The following is a 17443-nucleotide window of genomic DNA, read 5'->3' as shown; positions in this document are numbered from 1 at the left end:
TTTTACCTTTGGGAATAGACGATATCATCTAAGAAGTAGTGTAAGTAAAGTGAGGAGATCATCAAGACAGAAACATTGAATATCAGCATTAAAGAACCAACTAAGAAGAGGACCCAAGAAAGAAAAAGACTCAGAGCAACAAGATGAAGAGAGAGAGCTTATAATTAGTCTTTGTTATATTCTGTTTTTAATTATAGTTGTTGAAACATTTTGTTCTCAGTCCTCAACAAGTTTTTACATAGTGAGGAGGCAGTATCTTAATCATTTCTGAATTTCAACACCAAGCACAGTGCCTAACATTTAATATCCCTGAAATAAATATTTGCTGAATCAAATGGAATTGAAATTAGAACTCCATTCCCTGTTTTGTTTTGTTTGCTTACTTCTGGAGTGTGCAGCATGTATTGCCACTGATATTTTAAGTTCATAGTGAAAAATCATTTCAATGTGTCCTAGGCTTGATCCCCTTCCAACCCAACCCCCAGGACAATAGTTTTCATTATAACCTTCTGTCTTTGCCATTCTGGATGGAATTCTGTGCACAGAAGTTATATACATATATGGGTATATCTATGTAACAAATCGCAGCACAGGAGCCCCCTGGGCTCCCTCAGGCTCTGGTATGACATATTTGAGCCATATAAATTCAGCTTCTCCTTTGGCATCTGTTAGCCGACTCACTTGCAACTCCACCTCAGCAGTGGTCTCTCAGTCCTCTCAAAGCAAGGAAAGAGTTCTGTGTGCTGAGAGACCATGGCAAAGAATCCTCCAGAGAACTGTGAGGACTGTCACATTCTAAATGTAAGTTGATTCATATTTTTCCCCTTTTGAGCAGAAGCATGGTTTCATAGATTTATCGTATTGCAATGTGAACATTAGAAAGTGAAATCAAAGGAGCCTTTGAATTATAGCTTGCTATTTTGAGAGTTATTGTGTATTGTCTCATTCTTTCTGTTTTTTGCTTAGGCAGAAACTTTTAAATCCAAGAAGATATGTAAATCACTTAAGATTTGTGGACTGATGTTTGGTATCCTGACCCTAACTCTAATTGTCCTGTTTTGGGGGAGCAAACACTTCTGGCCTGAGGCACCCAAGAAAGTAAGTAAAGTAAATGCATCTTATTATCTATCCAATCCTTCCGTTCTGAGTTTGAATTTAACTAGTGGTTGACAGGTAAATTCATCTGAAAATGAAAAATCATGAAGTCCCTTTTCAGTTTATTTTATGGTAGCATGCAAAACTGAATCAAGGTCTTGCTCTCTTTTATTTGCCTAATTATTTTTGGTAAATGAAATAATTGTCTTCTGCATTTTGGATAGTGATGATAGAATGTACATTTACCCATTCTTTTATAATGCTTGGCTTTGACGAGTTAAATCTCCTAGAAGCAAATTTTCTACTGAAAGAAAAAAATACTTTCCATCTTTCTTTCAATTATCTGGGCAGAAACTGATGGAAAAATAATTATACCACCACATAAAGAGAAACCACCAGAAATGGCAGCAAAAGATTTTCAGGGATTATGTTTCTGACTTAATGCATCTGCTACGAGAACAGGCAACAAGCTCCTTTCTAGAAGGAGCAGTTCTCATACCTGAGTTCACATTTACTTATGACTTTAAAAACTAGAGCTTTTCAACTCCTCACCAGCCATAATCATCACCATCCCATTGAGATAGTAAAGCCACAGGGTGGAAGCAAACACTAAGTCGTTAATCACAGATATCTCAGAAAGCTTCTGACATTGTGATCCTTTGGTGAAGCCTGGTTGGCCACTGTAGTTTGTATTACTATGCTTTAGTGTTTTTGTTATTGGTTTAGATGCGACCCAATAAAACTATAGTCCTTTCATTCCAACAATTTCCATTTGAAAGAGAGTTAACAAATACACAAACTACAAAGTATGAAGATTCTTTCCCGGCTTTGACATGTTTTTTCTCTCTGTGTGTGGGATGTTGCTGTTGTTGCTGCTGCTGCTTCTGCTGTTACTGCTGTTGTTAATTTGTTGTCATGAGATGCTCATTTCTATTTGGTAGCAGATGTAGGGAAAAAAAAAGGCAAATCCAGGAGGGAGGATAAGACAAAAAAGAAAATGGGTGGGCATGGACCTTTAGGAACCAAAGGAGCAATAGGAGAAGGAAGAATATGAGTTTTGGGGAAGGCAGAGGGGAAGGACAAGAAAATAAATTGGCTAAGTGTCCAAAACAAAACAGAGAAGGAAGGCATAGCTACACTGGGATTCTCCGTCTTTGTTGGCATACACATTTTCACTTACTTTCAAAGGATGACTTATCAGGTTTAAGTTGGAGGGAGAACAAACCAGCCTATTTTATTTGTTTGCCTTTTTATTTATACCATGTTCCAGAAAAGATTTCAGGCATCACCCAATTCCTACAGTTACCCTACCACCACCACCATCTTCCCACTTCTGAACTACTTACTGTTCAGATGTTTTTCTAGAGAAGCCAAGGCTAGCAGGGTGTGCAAAGCAATCAACATCAGGAAGGAAATAACAAATGAATAAGAGCGCCAAAATGCATTCCAATACAATTCTTGTACCACTCAGCTAATTCCCAAGGTGACACGCTGCCTCCAAAGTTCAGTGTTGGATTCTCTTAAAAATTATATATGAGTTAGAGGACCATGAACCCCTTTGTTTGCCATAACTATAATGTTCTTAACTGGATGTGGTAGGTAAATAGTCCTTTTGATTATAATAGATTCCTGTCTAAATAGGGGGCCAGATGGCCTTTCTCATTTTATAGTATCTATTGGTACTACAAATGCTATTCTGAAAGGATTTGGTGTTTTTGTAAATTCAGTGGCATTTGCCTCAGTGCACATATAGATGAATAGGTGGAAAACTTGCCTTTATCTTGTAAGGATATCTGGGTTTATGGTCTCCTTTGTCTTCCAATAATATCATCTTTGTTTTTCATTCTCCTTTTTTTAATGAATTATAAGGAACAAGTCTGTAATTTCTCCAATTAAACATAAAACAGTGCATACTAGAAAATGTGGGATGTTCTACTAAATAAAGTTTATCAAAAATCAGATCTCTCATGAAGTAATGCATCTTGGGGTATAATTTTCAGCAAAGAAATTTTCAGAAATGTACAAAGCTATTATGAAGCTATCAGATAAAAGCCAGTAGGTATCTCCTAGGGCAAATTTTCCTCCAAGGAGCAAAGGTTATATGCTTTCCATTCCAGTGAGGTATTACAATTTATTATCTTTGATGTATAAGTCCTGGCTTTCACCACAAGATCAGGTTGGGTCCTTCATAAACTAGGAGACCAGGTGGAGATATGGATTCTTTACTCAGTCAACTGATAGCTTCCAAATCCCAGACAAGGAGCCTTGGAGATCATCCATGTTCCCAATGTCCAAGACTACAAATATGCCTCCCTCCAAGCAGACTTAGGAATCCTAGGAAGAGAAAAGTAGTCAAATTAGTCTTGGAAGATTTGCAGAGAAAAAGGATCCAGGTATCTTGTAAAACTTCAAGACTCTCCTCTTAAAAGTACTTAGCAAGAAACAACAGCAGAGTGAAACCCAGGCTCTTCTGGACTTTCCTTTACTAGCCTGTGGGAACTTGTGTGGACTATGGAGCCCTCGGTAGAGAGAAAGATTGATGCTACTGCACTCACTAATGGCAGTGACTTCTTTGTTGTTCTGGCACTCCTTCAGGCTTCTAGTGTTTGCAACTCCAGCTTCCACCACACCTCCTTTTTATTTTGCTTTTTCGACATCTGTTTATAATAAAGCATGTATTTGACATCTTACATCTGGTGTTGACTAATAAGTTATGCTAGCAAGTCCTCCCTCTCCCTCCCATCTTGGTGTATACTAAAGATCCAGATTTTTGATCCCAAAGGGAGAGTCATGTTTGACTCCTCCCTTACCTCAAGCATACATATACAGCCACACACACACATGCGCGCACACACACACACCCCAGACAGAAAGAAATCAAAAGTAAATGAAACAAGAAGGACTAACTCTCTAAGTCAAGCTGCTGTACCTCCTTCCAGACCCCAGGCCCTCTGAGCCAGAGCCACACACAGGAGCCCAGGTCCCTATGGTTCAGTACTCAGCTTTTTCTTTAACCAAGCAGAGGTGAGACTGATTCAGTCCCAGAGATTTCGAGACAGCACTACATTGAGGCTCCACTTCCAGGCAGTAACTGCCCAGGGATCCTTGAAGCAGATTCATTGGAGAAACATTCTTGTTTAAAGCTCCCTTTATTCCACATTTAACTTGAAACAACTAGAAGTCAACTCCCCAGCTAATCAATGCAACATGAGGAAACAAATCAGAAAAGGCCCAGCCCTTAAACCAACAGTTTATAAATGGCACATATTTTGCATCCCATTTCTCTACTCCTTTGTGGGATGAGGCAGAAGCGTGATAAATTAAATAAATGAAATGGCATCCTTCCTCTCATATATCAGAACTGCCTGGTGACTTAGATGCCGTTTGGACGCTATCAGGGCTATACAGAATTCAACAGATTCCTGGATAAATTCCTTCACCTTTTACACACTACCAGTGTGAGATGAGAAGTGGTGGGAATAGACAAAATGCCCCTCTCCCCAGGATGCCTGCTTATTCCCACTCCTACTTCAATTGTAGATGAACATTAAAACATTCTCACTCAGGGTTTTAAGACCAATATCATTCTAGGCTGAAAGTCTTTTGCTCAAAAGAAGCACTTTCTTGCCAAGTCTGGGTCCAGCTTCCCTTGTGCCTGTTTTGCTAATACTAGTATTAGCCCAAAATCAACTTTCTTCACTCATCTCTAGACACACAAAGGAGACAACTTTCTCCCCTAGCTTTCCTGGGCTTTCGTAAACAACAGTCTGGTGGGTAAAATGTGGGTCTGGACAAGCATTTATAGTCTCAAGGAAAAAGTTGGAGATGTAGCTGGAATCTCTTAAGCAAGGAAACTGAGCTTCACCAGATGGTGCCACATAAGCATTTTAGAAAAGAAGGCATCTCTTTACTTTCTTTTTCTCTTAAAGCATTGCAAGATTGAAGTCTACTCTTATCCAATAATTCTTACTGGACCAGCTCTTACTCTGAACTACTCAAGAGCAGCTCCCACCAATTACTTGAGGCCAGGTTACAGCTGTGATGAGCACATTCTCACTCCTTCGGTCTTCTAAGGTAGCATTTGCTGATCACCTTATGTGGCAACAGCAAATGGAGCCTGAGTCTTCACAGATAGCTATCCTTGAGTGGCTGAGAGCCGATATTGAGCTATAGGGAAAGGTAGCCCAGGTAATTAACAGGTAGTTACATTCCAATGACCAACCTGACAGCTTTGAGCAGAATTGATTTTTTTCATCTCTTAACATTGCAACTAGAAAGGGTTAGGGGGATAAAAAAAGGTTTAACTGAACCCTCAGCAGCATGTAGTGACTTGCCCAAAGTTACACAGCTTGTAAGTGGCAGAGTTAACATTAAGACTAGAACCTGGTTTGAGGATTCATTCCACTATTTTTCAGCTGCACTTAAGAATCAGGGATGGAATTATATACATGTATGAAAATATCTCAATGAAATCCCTTTGCACAGTTAGAATAGCTAATGCAAAAAAGAAAGAAAAGAAAAGGAAGAGTCAGGGGTGGGGATTGTGGGTAGGAAAAAACTTCCTAGCTTGCTCAAGTCTGGATGAAAGAAATGGCTTTTTCTTGTTTAAAAAGGAGGAATGTCTGGCTGCTTATGCCAATTTTTTCAGGGCTGAGAACTAGTGATTGAAGATGTAGAATTCCGACTTTGCATAAGAAACAATCTGTCTGCTCTGTGTTAGTAAGGAAATACCCAGAGGACTTTAATTCCCATAGGCTAGGTTGGTAATAATAAAGTACAGTGGCTTCCCTTCCCTTCCTTCCAGCCTAACACCTGCTAGCCAGTTACTCTGAGCATGTATTTCACCTTTGGAGAGTGTACCTCAGAAACAGACAGTAAAGGATCGAGGTGGAAAGAAGAGCAGCTAGATTAATCATGGGCTTCAAAAAACAAACCTAAGCCAAATGTCCTCAAATCCCTGTCAGGACAGGCTAAAGTTACTTGCCCCCAAAACAGATCCATCACACTGAGATCTGAGTCAGCTTTATTCTTTATGAAAAGCTTTCTTTTCTGCTCTCAGAGACTGTCACAAACAAAGGCAAGAAAACAGGGCAAACCGTGAAAGGGGGCTGTTAAGGCTCATTGACTGCCTGAGTGGAGGATTTAACTGGACTGAGGACAGAATTCCTGGGCAAGAAAGAGAAATGGGTTTGTGTCTTCTCCACATTTTGTCAGTGTGGTCTTCTTACATATTGCCTGGATTTAACCACGCATCTGTCTCATTTCAATTCTAATTCATATTCCACTCCATTGGCTTCCTTATCCCATTCCAACATTCTAACCCATACCGTTAGGGTGACCCTTATGTGTAGATGGAGTAAGATCCCATTTGGCCCCAAATAACTCCTGTTCCTGGTGTCACAGTGCCTACAGACCTCCATTAGGACTTCATTCCTTTGAGTGAAGTATTGCACTCAGTTTTTTAAACAAATATCTGTTGCTCATAACTAAATGTAAAATCATTTGTCAAATTGATTTCTTCTCTTACATAAGGTCCCTGATGCACCATGAGATTCCTGGATGTCTAGACAGGAGACAAAGGGACAGATGGAGAAGGAAAGAATGTGGAAAAAAAGGCAGAGAGGGTACAGAATGAACAGAATCTGAAAAGACATCAGAAAGAGGAAGCACCAAAGATTAACTTTTGCTATTGACCAATTTGTCAGGGGTATGCCCGGCATATACTGTCCTTGCTCTGTCCTTGGAATAAAGCTGGATTCGGGGCAGAGTCTGAGATAAGATCTTGTTTCCCACTTACACATCGCTCAGGCCAGCCATCCTGTCTCTGCTTTAGTTTGCTCCTGGAGAAGACAAAGCCATTTATTCCTTCATCTCCAGAAGGAACCTCAACCCCTGAGCCAGGGATCTTAGTAGAGAGCAAAGTACTTCTGATGCCAAAGGCATGAGCTCAGTCTTCATATGGGCCAGCGAAGCTTGCATAGCCATTACCCAAGCAATGTGCTCCACAGGGACCTAAGCCAGACAGTATGTCTGGATTTGCTCAAACCCATCCCCACATAGTCCAAAGTGAGCCACCAGCATCATCTTCCTAGACAAAGGACAGTCTGTTTCATAAGGACACCTTTGATAGTGGAATTCCATCTGGATGGATATATAGTTCCCGTTCCTGCCCCCCCTAAACACACACCAAGGATTCACACAACAAACAAAGTCATTCTGGTCTCAGTCAATTTAATAAGCTACCATCTCTAACATAAAACCAACATGCTGTTTAATGGATACAATCAGGATTGATCCCTTCTCCCTCATCAAAAAAAAAAAATCTGCAGGAATGTTTAAAACAATCAAGATCTGCTGAGCTTGGCAGTTTCCAATAATTTCATGTAGTAAGGTATCCAAGTAAAGTGCATTGCCAACAGTGCAGGAAAACTCATTCCACAGAAGTACACTGAAATGTTAAATGTCACCAGTATGGTTCCATAGTCTTCTACCAGTGATTGAAAATACAGCCTGTATTTTCTCTTTTGCCCAGGTAGGCAGCAGTCCAACATCCCCTAGTCTCTAACCTAATTTTTCCATGCAATAATCCATCAGTGGTACTACTGATGAAACAAACACTCCAGCCCAGCCCCCCAATGCCTAGTGGTGTCAACATTTGTCTCAGCAATGGATACTATGTCTAAGGAAACTACCCCCTGTTGGGAGACCTGACAAGAATGAGTCTGAAGTGGATGCCTCTGTCCTCTTCTTAGGTCAGACGACAGAAAGCTCAATTTGTTGCCATGGGTAGAAGTTTATCTTCTCCGGCTGGCTGCAGAGCTGGAACTGAGGACATATTTATAAGCAGAAGCAAATAACAAACCTAAAGGAATTTGCTACCTGTCACAACCAGGCCAGACTTCCTGAGTTAACTCTGCAGTTGCTGCAGGATTCTCAATACTATTTTCCTTCTCTTTTAAAATGATCTCTTAAAAGACCTTGCCAATGTTCCCAATGTTTCTTTAGGAAAATAAGAATGTGTTGTTGTTGGGAATACTTGTTCGACCACCACTTAACTGCCACCCATGTCTAAGGCACCACAGGGTTACAAAGAGGTATATGACCTTGCCCCTATTTTTCTATTCAGAAGCTACAGTAGGCGTTTCATACTTGAAGTAACACTTGTTTCTACAAACCCTTTCAATTGTTTTTCTACTTGAGTTGGGGAAATTTTGACCAGGTTAAACTAACATGCTGTTACAGACATCAGCAGACACTTAAAAAACAACCCAACCCCGTGCAAGTTCTACAAATCTGCCACTGAAAACTGTACCATTAGAAAGCAACACTGGCCCTGTAGACAACTGCTTTTTCATAAGGATAAAAGAATATGAAGAAATTTGATAGACAAAAGCCTCCTAAGAACAGAAAGACTTCCAAATAGCATCATTGGGTCTGGCCTAGTTTACAACAAGTAGCAAACTTCTTTTGACTTGTTATTTGCTACTAGCTATGAATATGCCCAGAGTTAAAGGTTATTGCTTACTTCTAAACTGGAATATTTTATGAGACTGTCCTGTTGGTCTTTAGAAGGAGAATTGTCTCTTTTAGAGAGCAGAAGAAAATCTGGGAATTTGTTTTAGCCAGTCAAGAATGACCTGATGGGGTTGACAGAGTGGCTCATGTGGTAGAGCATGTGCTTAGCAAGCATGAGGCCCTGAGTTCAAATCCCACTGCTGCCAAAAAAAAAAAATAGTGACCTGATCAACAGCCATTCCAAAGCACTATTCTTTCGCGATTCTGTTACTTAATATATGACATATGTGACTGTTGCCAAATTCTATAAATACAGGAGAATCTAGAGAACTTGAAAACAATAAAATAGGTCTTGGAAAACAAAACCCAAGAATAAAGTGAGTGGGACTGGTCAGCCTATACAATAGAAGGCTAAGAGAAGACAATGAATGTTCCTTGGAGTTTAAAGGGCAAAAGGAAACAAGTGAAGACAGGGTAAAAATGTCACTGAATATTGGCCAAGGAGAACATCTTTGGATTCTACATGGGACAGACCTAAGACTATTGAGGCAATATGAAAGCCCTGGATAGATAAGGAGATGTGTTCAAATCTTTCAGGCCTGGTGAATTTCATGGGTGGAAAGGAGGAAGGGAGTAGTCACACAGCACTTAGAAAAAGGAAGTGGTAGCTTAAAGAAGCACCATAGGTTTTAGTTGATCCCTCAACTTAACACAAGGGGAAAATACTGTACAGGCTGGTTTGCAGAATATCATTTGCTATTCAGTTAAGGTTGCCAAGAAAACTGTTGGAATTCGTAGTAATTAGCTCAGCAACTTGGCTTAAATACAAAATACTGGCTCCAAAGGGAACCCCCTATCAGCACCAGTGCCAAAAAGCACCTTACTTTAATCTCAAGTTTCAGAGAATTCCCAATAGCAAGCTGCTGAGATGGCACCTCCCTACAAAGGTCCTGGAAAGAGAAGGTGTTGCATACATTACCCAATTAAAGCATTTTATGAAGGGACACACTGAGTATCTTAGAGCTGTTTTCCTGTTCTCCCAGACCTATGACATGGAGCACACTTTCTACAGCAATGGAGAGAAGAAGAAGATTTACATGGAAATCGATCCTATGACCAGAACTGAAATATTCAGAAGTGGAAATGGCACTGATGAAACATTGGAAGTACATGACTTTAAAAATGTAAGTTGTATGTTTCCCCCTAATGCCTCCCACTTAAAATATTAGAGCAGTTGAGTCAAGTTAAAAATAATCTGTAACCTCCATATAATTTATAAGACAAAGTTTTCCCTTTGAATTCAATTTTGCTAGTCTGGGGCCCTAACAGACCATGGAATTCATTAATTGTCGGTATTTCAGGAAGTTTTATTATTATTTTGTCTGTTTTATAGGGATATACTGGCATCTACTTTGTAGGTCTTCAAAAATGCTTTATCAAAACTCAGATTAAAGTGATTCCTGAATTTTCTGAACCAGAAGAGGAAATAGATGAGGTATGTAAGAATAATAATAGTAGTAGTAAAAGGCAGTGTTTCCTGGGTGCTAACTATGTGCTGAAAATTATACTAAATGCTCTACTCATTTGATTCCCAAAGTACCCTAGAAATAGGCAGTGTTATTATCCCCACTTTCAAATATGGAAACTAGGACTGGGTACCTAAAAGTGACTTGCCTGAGGTCACACAGTAGCAGTAGCAGATTGGGGTCTTGAACTCAGGCCTTTCAAAGAACTAAAGTTCATGCTTTTAGGGGCAACACTATACTTTTATACCTGGGTACCCACCAACACAATGTATATTCTCCCCTAAACCAAAGTTTTCTAGTAAGAGGGTTGGGCCAGAGGAACAAAAACAATGTTGCCTAAAAGAAAGTCTTATTAAAAAGTCACAATGCCACCTGTGATCTTTACCACTTTGTCACACTCCAAGCGTTCACCTATTTTAAAGATTTTAGTGTATTCATTTTACATTTTATGCTAGGATACTAATGGAAGAATCCATACTACTCTTCACTAGGAATGGCAAAAGCAAAGGAGGGGAGAACGTCAGTGTAATATGAAGTCTCTAGAAACTCTACTAGACTATGAGACTAGACTACAAGACTAGGGTGAGGCAACCTAGGAAACTGGTCCAATTTCTAAATAACCCCTGAAAACAATGAGAACTGGATTAGCACTGCCTAAATACTGCCATTGTTATAGCCCTTGAGGCTCTTTATTTTTTCCTGGTATTCCTTCTGCAATTACCACTATCAGTAAGGGGAAGGGTATCTCAGATAAGGCCATATTGTAACAGCATATCCCCAGTGTAGCGAGAAAAAAACAAGCATTTTTGGTTTGGTTTAGTTTGTTTTTTTTATGTTTAACTGGCAAATCTAAAATGGTAATATGGCACAGTGACCTCTTTATATACCATAAAACCTATTTCTCAGGACTGGAAGTATAACTCAAGCTGTAGAGTACCTGCCTAACAAGCAGGAAGCCCAGAGTTCAAACCCTAATACTAAAAGAAAAAAAGGCTCTTCCTTCCTCCCCTGCTGTTCTTCACTTTTCTCCCACTTCTCACCTACAAATTTATCTTTTCCTTTTATTTCCCTTTTCTTTTGAGGGAGGTAAGTTTGGGTAGCACTTTTTTTTTCTTGTTCCTATCCAAGTCTCAGAACTGTCACTTGTTCTTACACTACTCTTTCATGTTACTCGTCTCCTCATGGCCAGAGAAGTTACAGACCTTTGTTCCTAGAATGTCTAAGAAAAGAGGAAAACATCCCAAAAAATGATGCTTTACTCCCAAGATTCATGATAATGAGAGATTTTGTGGGGTTTTTTAAAAACTAAGCTTAAGTTAGATGCTTCTGAGGAACAAATCAACTGCCAGAAAATTAAGAATGACGATAAGAGGCAATGATAAGATGAAAAGACAATCAATAGGATTAAAGAGTCATTGTATGCAATATCATATGTTTAGTTTTACAGAAAATAATGTAAGCATTTGAGTACAGCCGGATAACAATGAGAGTCCAAAGTGGTATAACAGGATTTATTTTTCTGAAAGAGATGAAGGAAAATGTCCATAATGTCTCATTTTGGCCTTAATTTATTCTTCAGTTAACTTTGCTGAATCTTTTAAATAACACAGATATTCATCTCATGATAGTGAAACTACTGCAACTTCAAGAAAGTACAATTTCAAACTACAGATTTTTTATAAGACAAATTTGTGGTCCTGAATAACAAAAACCCTCTTATTCTGCACTTCCTTCACCACTGTATCCATAACATGTGCATGGCAAACATGCAGAGCAGGTATATAAATAGCCCTGATTTTGCTAATATAGCTAGTCAGCATATCGACCTCATTTTATACAATCCCTCTCAACGTGTTCCAAGGTCTTTACAGATTCAAGGGCAAAAGATCCAGGACTTGAATGTTGCAAATGACATGGGAGGGGGGAATTATAGGAAGACATATTTCAGAAAATAAATTTTAAAACAGTGAAATCATAAAGCTAGAAAGAAACAAAAGAGAAAAGAAAAAGCCTTATTAAGAATAGGGTGTAATGCTGAAGCCTTACTGACAAGTGAATAAGTGTTAGATGTACAAGACAAATATTTCCAGCACTAAAAATGGAAGAGAAGCTATCATTCTTAACAATATTAGAAAGGCTCTGTAAAGCAAAAATATTCTGTGAGATAAATCCTAAGCATCTAGAATGAAGGGAATAAAGTAGCGATAAGGCCAGTGAAGTCATAAGCTGGAGACTTTAAAACATAAAAAGACAACTTTGGACTACAATGAGTTACCAATAACAGACAAATTTCTTGTAAAACCAAAATATTAGCCTCTGTTGCTACTTAATGGATTCCACTAGTTTGCATTATACTTTTTTCAGCTTGAGATGAAATCCTAGCTTCAAGCCTAAAACAAGGCTGGCAGTTACAACACCCATTTTAAAAAAGAGAAAACAAATGTAAATCACTCAGGGTTCCAGAAATTCAAATTAAAACATTCATGGCCCAGGGGGTGCCCAGAAAATGATGGAAAGCCTTTCTGACGTTAAGCGAAATGGTAGCAGAGAAGGCTCTTAGTTCAGTGAGCACCCTTGCTGTTAGGCCCAGGAGGGAAGGATCAGTTGTTGACTCCCCCAAGGGCACCTACTGTATACATGACACAGAGCTGGTTCATCAATATTCCTAGGATTGGAACTATTACTCATATTCAAAAAATACTGTTTTTCAATACCCCAAAACGTCTCACTCATTAATTTCTCCATAATCCCAACCCTGAGCTATTTTCTCCTTTCAGAATGAGGAAATTACCACAACTTTCTTTGAACAATCAGTGATTTGGGTTCCAGCAGAAAAACCTATTGAAAACCGAGACTTTCTTAAAAATTCCAAAATTCTGGAGATTTGTGATAATGTAACCATGTATTGGATCAATCCCACTCTAATAGCAGGTATGACGTCCTATCCTCATTCTCATTTTCCTTCCAGAGGCAATAAATCCTGGGCATGGTAGCATGCACCTGTAAACCCAGCATTCAAGAGGCTGAGGCAGGAGGATCACAAGCTCAAGGCCAACATGGGCTACATAGGGAGACAGATTAATATTTCCAGCATTGAGAGACAACATTTCTATGAAAACAAATGATCATCTTATACCTTCTTGGATGAGATTGTACGCTAATTGCCAGTGAGAAAGGAATTGGTCACAGCCAAGAGTTATAAATCAGATAAATTAATGCTGAGAGGTTTTTAAAATATCTCAGCAAAGGTAACACCACCTTCATGTGACTAGTGATAGCAAAAAGCTAATCTGTCTTTCTCTGCACATCTATATTCATTGCAGTAAGGATACCAGACTATTGCTCAAACCACTGTGGGCCCAACCCAAGAACAGAAGAGCCAAAACAATGCTCTGTTGTCTCAAGAAGAGCTCTATGTCAAATGGTGGCATTCCCCCCAGAAGATAGGACAATCACTGCAGTACAAATTTCTTTGCATCTATTTTAGGAATCACCCAAAAATCATGGAAGGTTAGAGGTCCAAACTAGAAAAGTCCAGCCCTCAACTTCTAGCCAGCCCAGAGACTGCAAAGGTCCCTTGAAATTTTATTCTGTTTTGCTAACACAGACTTTGGCCTCTCTCATTCTGAGCATAGATATTACTCAAGAGAGGACACTCCCACCAATGCATGTCTCTATTGGTATTTTTTGGAGATTGAAAAAAGGAGACTAAATGCAATGTAGTATACTGGACTGAATGCTGTAAATCAAAAAATACACTAGTGGAAATACTTATGAAATCTGAATAAAGTTTGCAGTTTAGCTAAAGGTATTGTAACAATGCTAGCCTCTTAGGTTTGATCACAGTACCATGTAACGAAACATTAGGGGAAATTGGGCGAAGGGTATATGAGAACTCTGTACTATCTTTGAAACTCTTCCAAAAAATCTAAAATTATTTCTAAACAGAAAGTTTACAATTTTTGAGACAGGCAAGAGAAGGAACGAGGTATGAGGACAACAGATGCCAAATCAAATCAAGCCACCAAGAAGTAATTTTTGAGCACTTATAGAGAAAATCATTGTGAGAAATACAGAAGTCTCTTGTCCTCGGTTTTTAATTTAATATACTAATAAGGCAAAGCAGTAAATGTCTAATGCCAAACAGGCAAAGAAGTCTGTGTGCATGGGAATGGTGAGGTTTGTTTTGAAAAATACTCCTTAAAATATCACCTGAAGAAGTTTGGAAAAGTGGCCCAAGCATGTGTAAATAATGCCACTCAGAAGACACAGTGAAAATCTGTATCCCCAATTCCTATTCCCCTAAATGCTTCTTTCAGAAATGTTTGCAAAGCAATCACATTACAAACTTATATTTATTATCTTAGTTTCTGAATTACAAGACTTTGAAGAGGATGGTGAAGATCTTTACCTTCCTACCAATGAAAAAAAAGGAATTGAACAAAATGAACAGTGGGTGGTCCCTCAAGTAAAAGTGGAAAAGACTCGTCACATCAGACAAGCAAGTGAGGAAGAGCTTCCAATAAATGACTATGTGAGTTATTACCATGTTACTCCTTTAGGAGAAACAAAGAGCCCTCACAAAACTTATTACCCCTCAGATCAGAGTCATTGGGAAAATGATCATGGTTTCAAACAAACAAATGTTTATGAAGCTTGGAATTTCCAAGAGGCTTATTTAAAACTAATCTTGATCTCCATTGCTACATTTTCATGATCTGCCCAAGGAACTTAATTTCTCACCAGCCTCTCAACTCATAGAATCATGTAGTTCTTTCCCCCTTGGTGGGACCTTTTTCTAGTGAACTTTCCTCTACAATGCTGTCTTCTTCTTCTTTCAGACTGAAAATGGAATAGAATTTGACCCCATGCTGGATGAAAGAGGATACTGTTGTATTTACTGCCGTCGTGGCAACCGCTACTGCCGTCGTGTCTGTGAACCTTTACTAGGTTACTACCCCTATCCATACTGCTACCAAGGAGGACGGGTCATCTGTCGTGTCATCATGCCTTGCAACTGGTGGGTGGCCCGCATGCTGGGGAGGGTCTAATAGGAAGTTTGAGTTCAAATGCTTAACCTTCTGTTAGCGAACATATAATAAGTGCATGCTATTAAATGAATTTCCACCTGTGAGGCATTTGGCTCCTCATAGCCCATACTCTAGAATTGCTTGTAGGTAATTCCTCCTTTCGTGTTCTAATAAACTTGTACATCATCACCAATGGCCTGATTGCTGCTGAGCACACTGGGTAAGTGTTTGCTGAGAATATTCCTGGCAACTAAAATGGAATGGACCTGTGTAACATGGATAGCAATGATGCAAGTTTGCACTTCCTTCATTATCAAGTTTGGGAGTAGAAAAGGGTACAGTATAATGGTTCTCAGATCTCATATTTTACACTGTGTATTGAGAAAGCAGAAATGAGGGGGGGATGATGATAAATGTCCCCCATGAGTGATGCATAGGAACATTTCCTTTTGTGAATAGCCCCAATGTTTAATTATCTGAAAGACATACAATGAACTTGCTTAAGTATCTGTTAAGCTGCTGGACAGGCAGCAACTCACAGCAGGCCAACACTAAAGTAGTCCAAGTACTCAGACTCAGCAAAGGAGAAAGCAAACTTAGCAAAAAGGTCCCAGGTGCTCCCCCTGTGAATAGGAATTCAACTTTGAACAAATTCAACATTTTATAAGCTTCGTGTCTAATTTCTCTTTAGATCTGAATCTAGTTACATAACTTTCCAAGGCAAGCACCTGAAAAGCAAGGGGCCATAAATATCATTCACACAAACAAGCATGATAAAAAATTACTGAGGTGAAGTATCAAATGGGATTTTCTCTTTCAAACCACTGGAACCTGGCAGTATGATACCTTCTTAAAGGAAGGGTAAGACCTAGCTCCCAGTCACCCCATACATGGCTTGGGAATGGGAAAGGGGACAAAGGTGAAAGGAAAAAATTTGTTTAGAGGATAAACAAATGTCTGGCTGATGTCCCATCCAGGTTAAGTTTCAAAATTCATGCTCTGCCAATCTGTTACTCCTTCCCTCATTCCTCAACTTCAAATTTATTATGTCACGAAATATCTGTCTGGAACTTTCCATCAGAAAATTATTGTCAGATAAAATTTTCACCAAGAAGCCTGTGAGCCAGGAGTCATTTTTGCTCATTTAATAGTTGAGAAAACACATAGAATCAGCTTTGCCCAAGACTGAGTTAAGATTAGCTGGTCATTAATTGATAGCATTCGTACTATACTTGGCTTACTTATTTTCACAGAATGACAGTACAATAAAATAAATCTAACAATGCATATCATTGAAAATATTTTCTTTTTATTGATTTAGAAGACATCTGATCATTTTGGAGTACTTTAATTATCATAGCAGGCATTAGTTTATGGTTGAAATAGAAAAAATGTAAAAGATGAGAGAAATTTGAGGTTGTGTAGAATTTGTGATGTTCTCTAGCATTGCTTTTTAATAAACTACTCCTTTAAACATTGTTTTATAAGATTAGCCAATAATTTTTATATTTCCGAGACACTCAACTTTAGGCAGTCTATAGTATATTATATACACCATGCTCTGTGGGGGATGCATATGAAGTAGAAAGTATTTCCAAAGAGTGATAAGACACTCAAAATTCATAAGCACAAATACAAGAACATATACACAACTTAATACATTTATATATTCTACATACAAGTACATATACACACATGTTAAGAAGTATAGGTTGTTCCACATCATATTTTTGGACTTAGAGTACCTACTCACATTGATTTTTCTTTTCTTTTTTTTCCCACGCTGGGAATCAAACCCAGACTTTGAGCATATGAGGCAGAGAAATCATTTCTTGTTCAAATAACATACCTCAATCTCCAAATAATTCCACAGTGGCAAAATATGATTGCTTTAATGAGGCAGACTGTGAATCTGCCTCTTCACCTTAGGTACAGGCCAGGTTGGAAAAAGAGAAAGTATGTTGCTTCTCCTGTCATAATTTTCTTTTTTTTTTTAACTCATTTGGTTCCTGTGTAGAGACTGGTTACATGCCTTATCCTTATCCTTCCCTCATATCAACCCCATTAAAGCCAGAGCAGTCTCTCTTCCTCCTACCACTCTTCCCTAACCAGCTTCCCCACTGCAACAAAAAGTACTGAAATAATCCTTACCTCCCAAGCCAGAGACCTGACAGGAATTTAAGTGTATCTCTGTCCTCTACTCCATTCTCTTGCCAAACACTTGCCTATACCTCCTAAACCATCCCTCAATTATCCTTGTAGTCTAAGCCACACTCT

At 38.9% G+C, this 17443-nt stretch overlaps 1 protein-coding gene across 1 annotated transcript; it reads left to right on the top strand.

The window, feature by feature from the left end:
• Positions 1–507: 507 nt before the first annotated feature.
• On the top strand, positions 508–16653 carry Tnmd (tenomodulin). The gene is made up of 7 exons (XM_020180412.2): positions 508–801; positions 967–1098; positions 9654–9794; positions 10004–10105; positions 12914–13067; positions 14504–14670; positions 14978–16653. Exons 1-7 carry the CDS (start codon positions 754–756, stop codon positions 15185–15187), a joined length of 954 nt encoding a protein of 317 aa, XP_020036001.1. The 5' UTR covers positions 508–753; the 3' UTR covers positions 15188–16653.
• The last annotated feature ends 790 nt before the right edge of the window (positions 16654–17443 follow it).

Source organism: Castor canadensis, chromosome X (genome assembly GCF_047511655.1).
Source record: "Castor canadensis chromosome X, mCasCan1.hap1v2, whole genome shotgun sequence".
NCBI lineage: Eukaryota > Metazoa > Chordata > Mammalia > Rodentia > Castoridae > Castor > Castor canadensis.
This window is presented reverse-complemented; position numbering and strand designations above follow the sequence as displayed.

Bases quoted from the DNA above. Each gene is read 5' to 3' on its own strand.
- Tnmd (XM_020180412.2), top strand. From the start codon at position 754: ATGGCAAAGAATCCTCCAGAGAACTGTGAGGACTGTCACATTCTAAAT. The intron at 10,106-12,913 runs GTATGTAAGAAT...TTCTCCTTTCAG, and splicing joins CAGAAGAGGAAATAGATGAG to AATGAGGAAATTACCACAAC. The intron at 14,671-14,977 runs GTGAGTTATTAC...TTCTTCTTTCAG, and splicing joins AGCTTCCAATAAATGACTAT to ACTGAAAATGGAATAGAATT.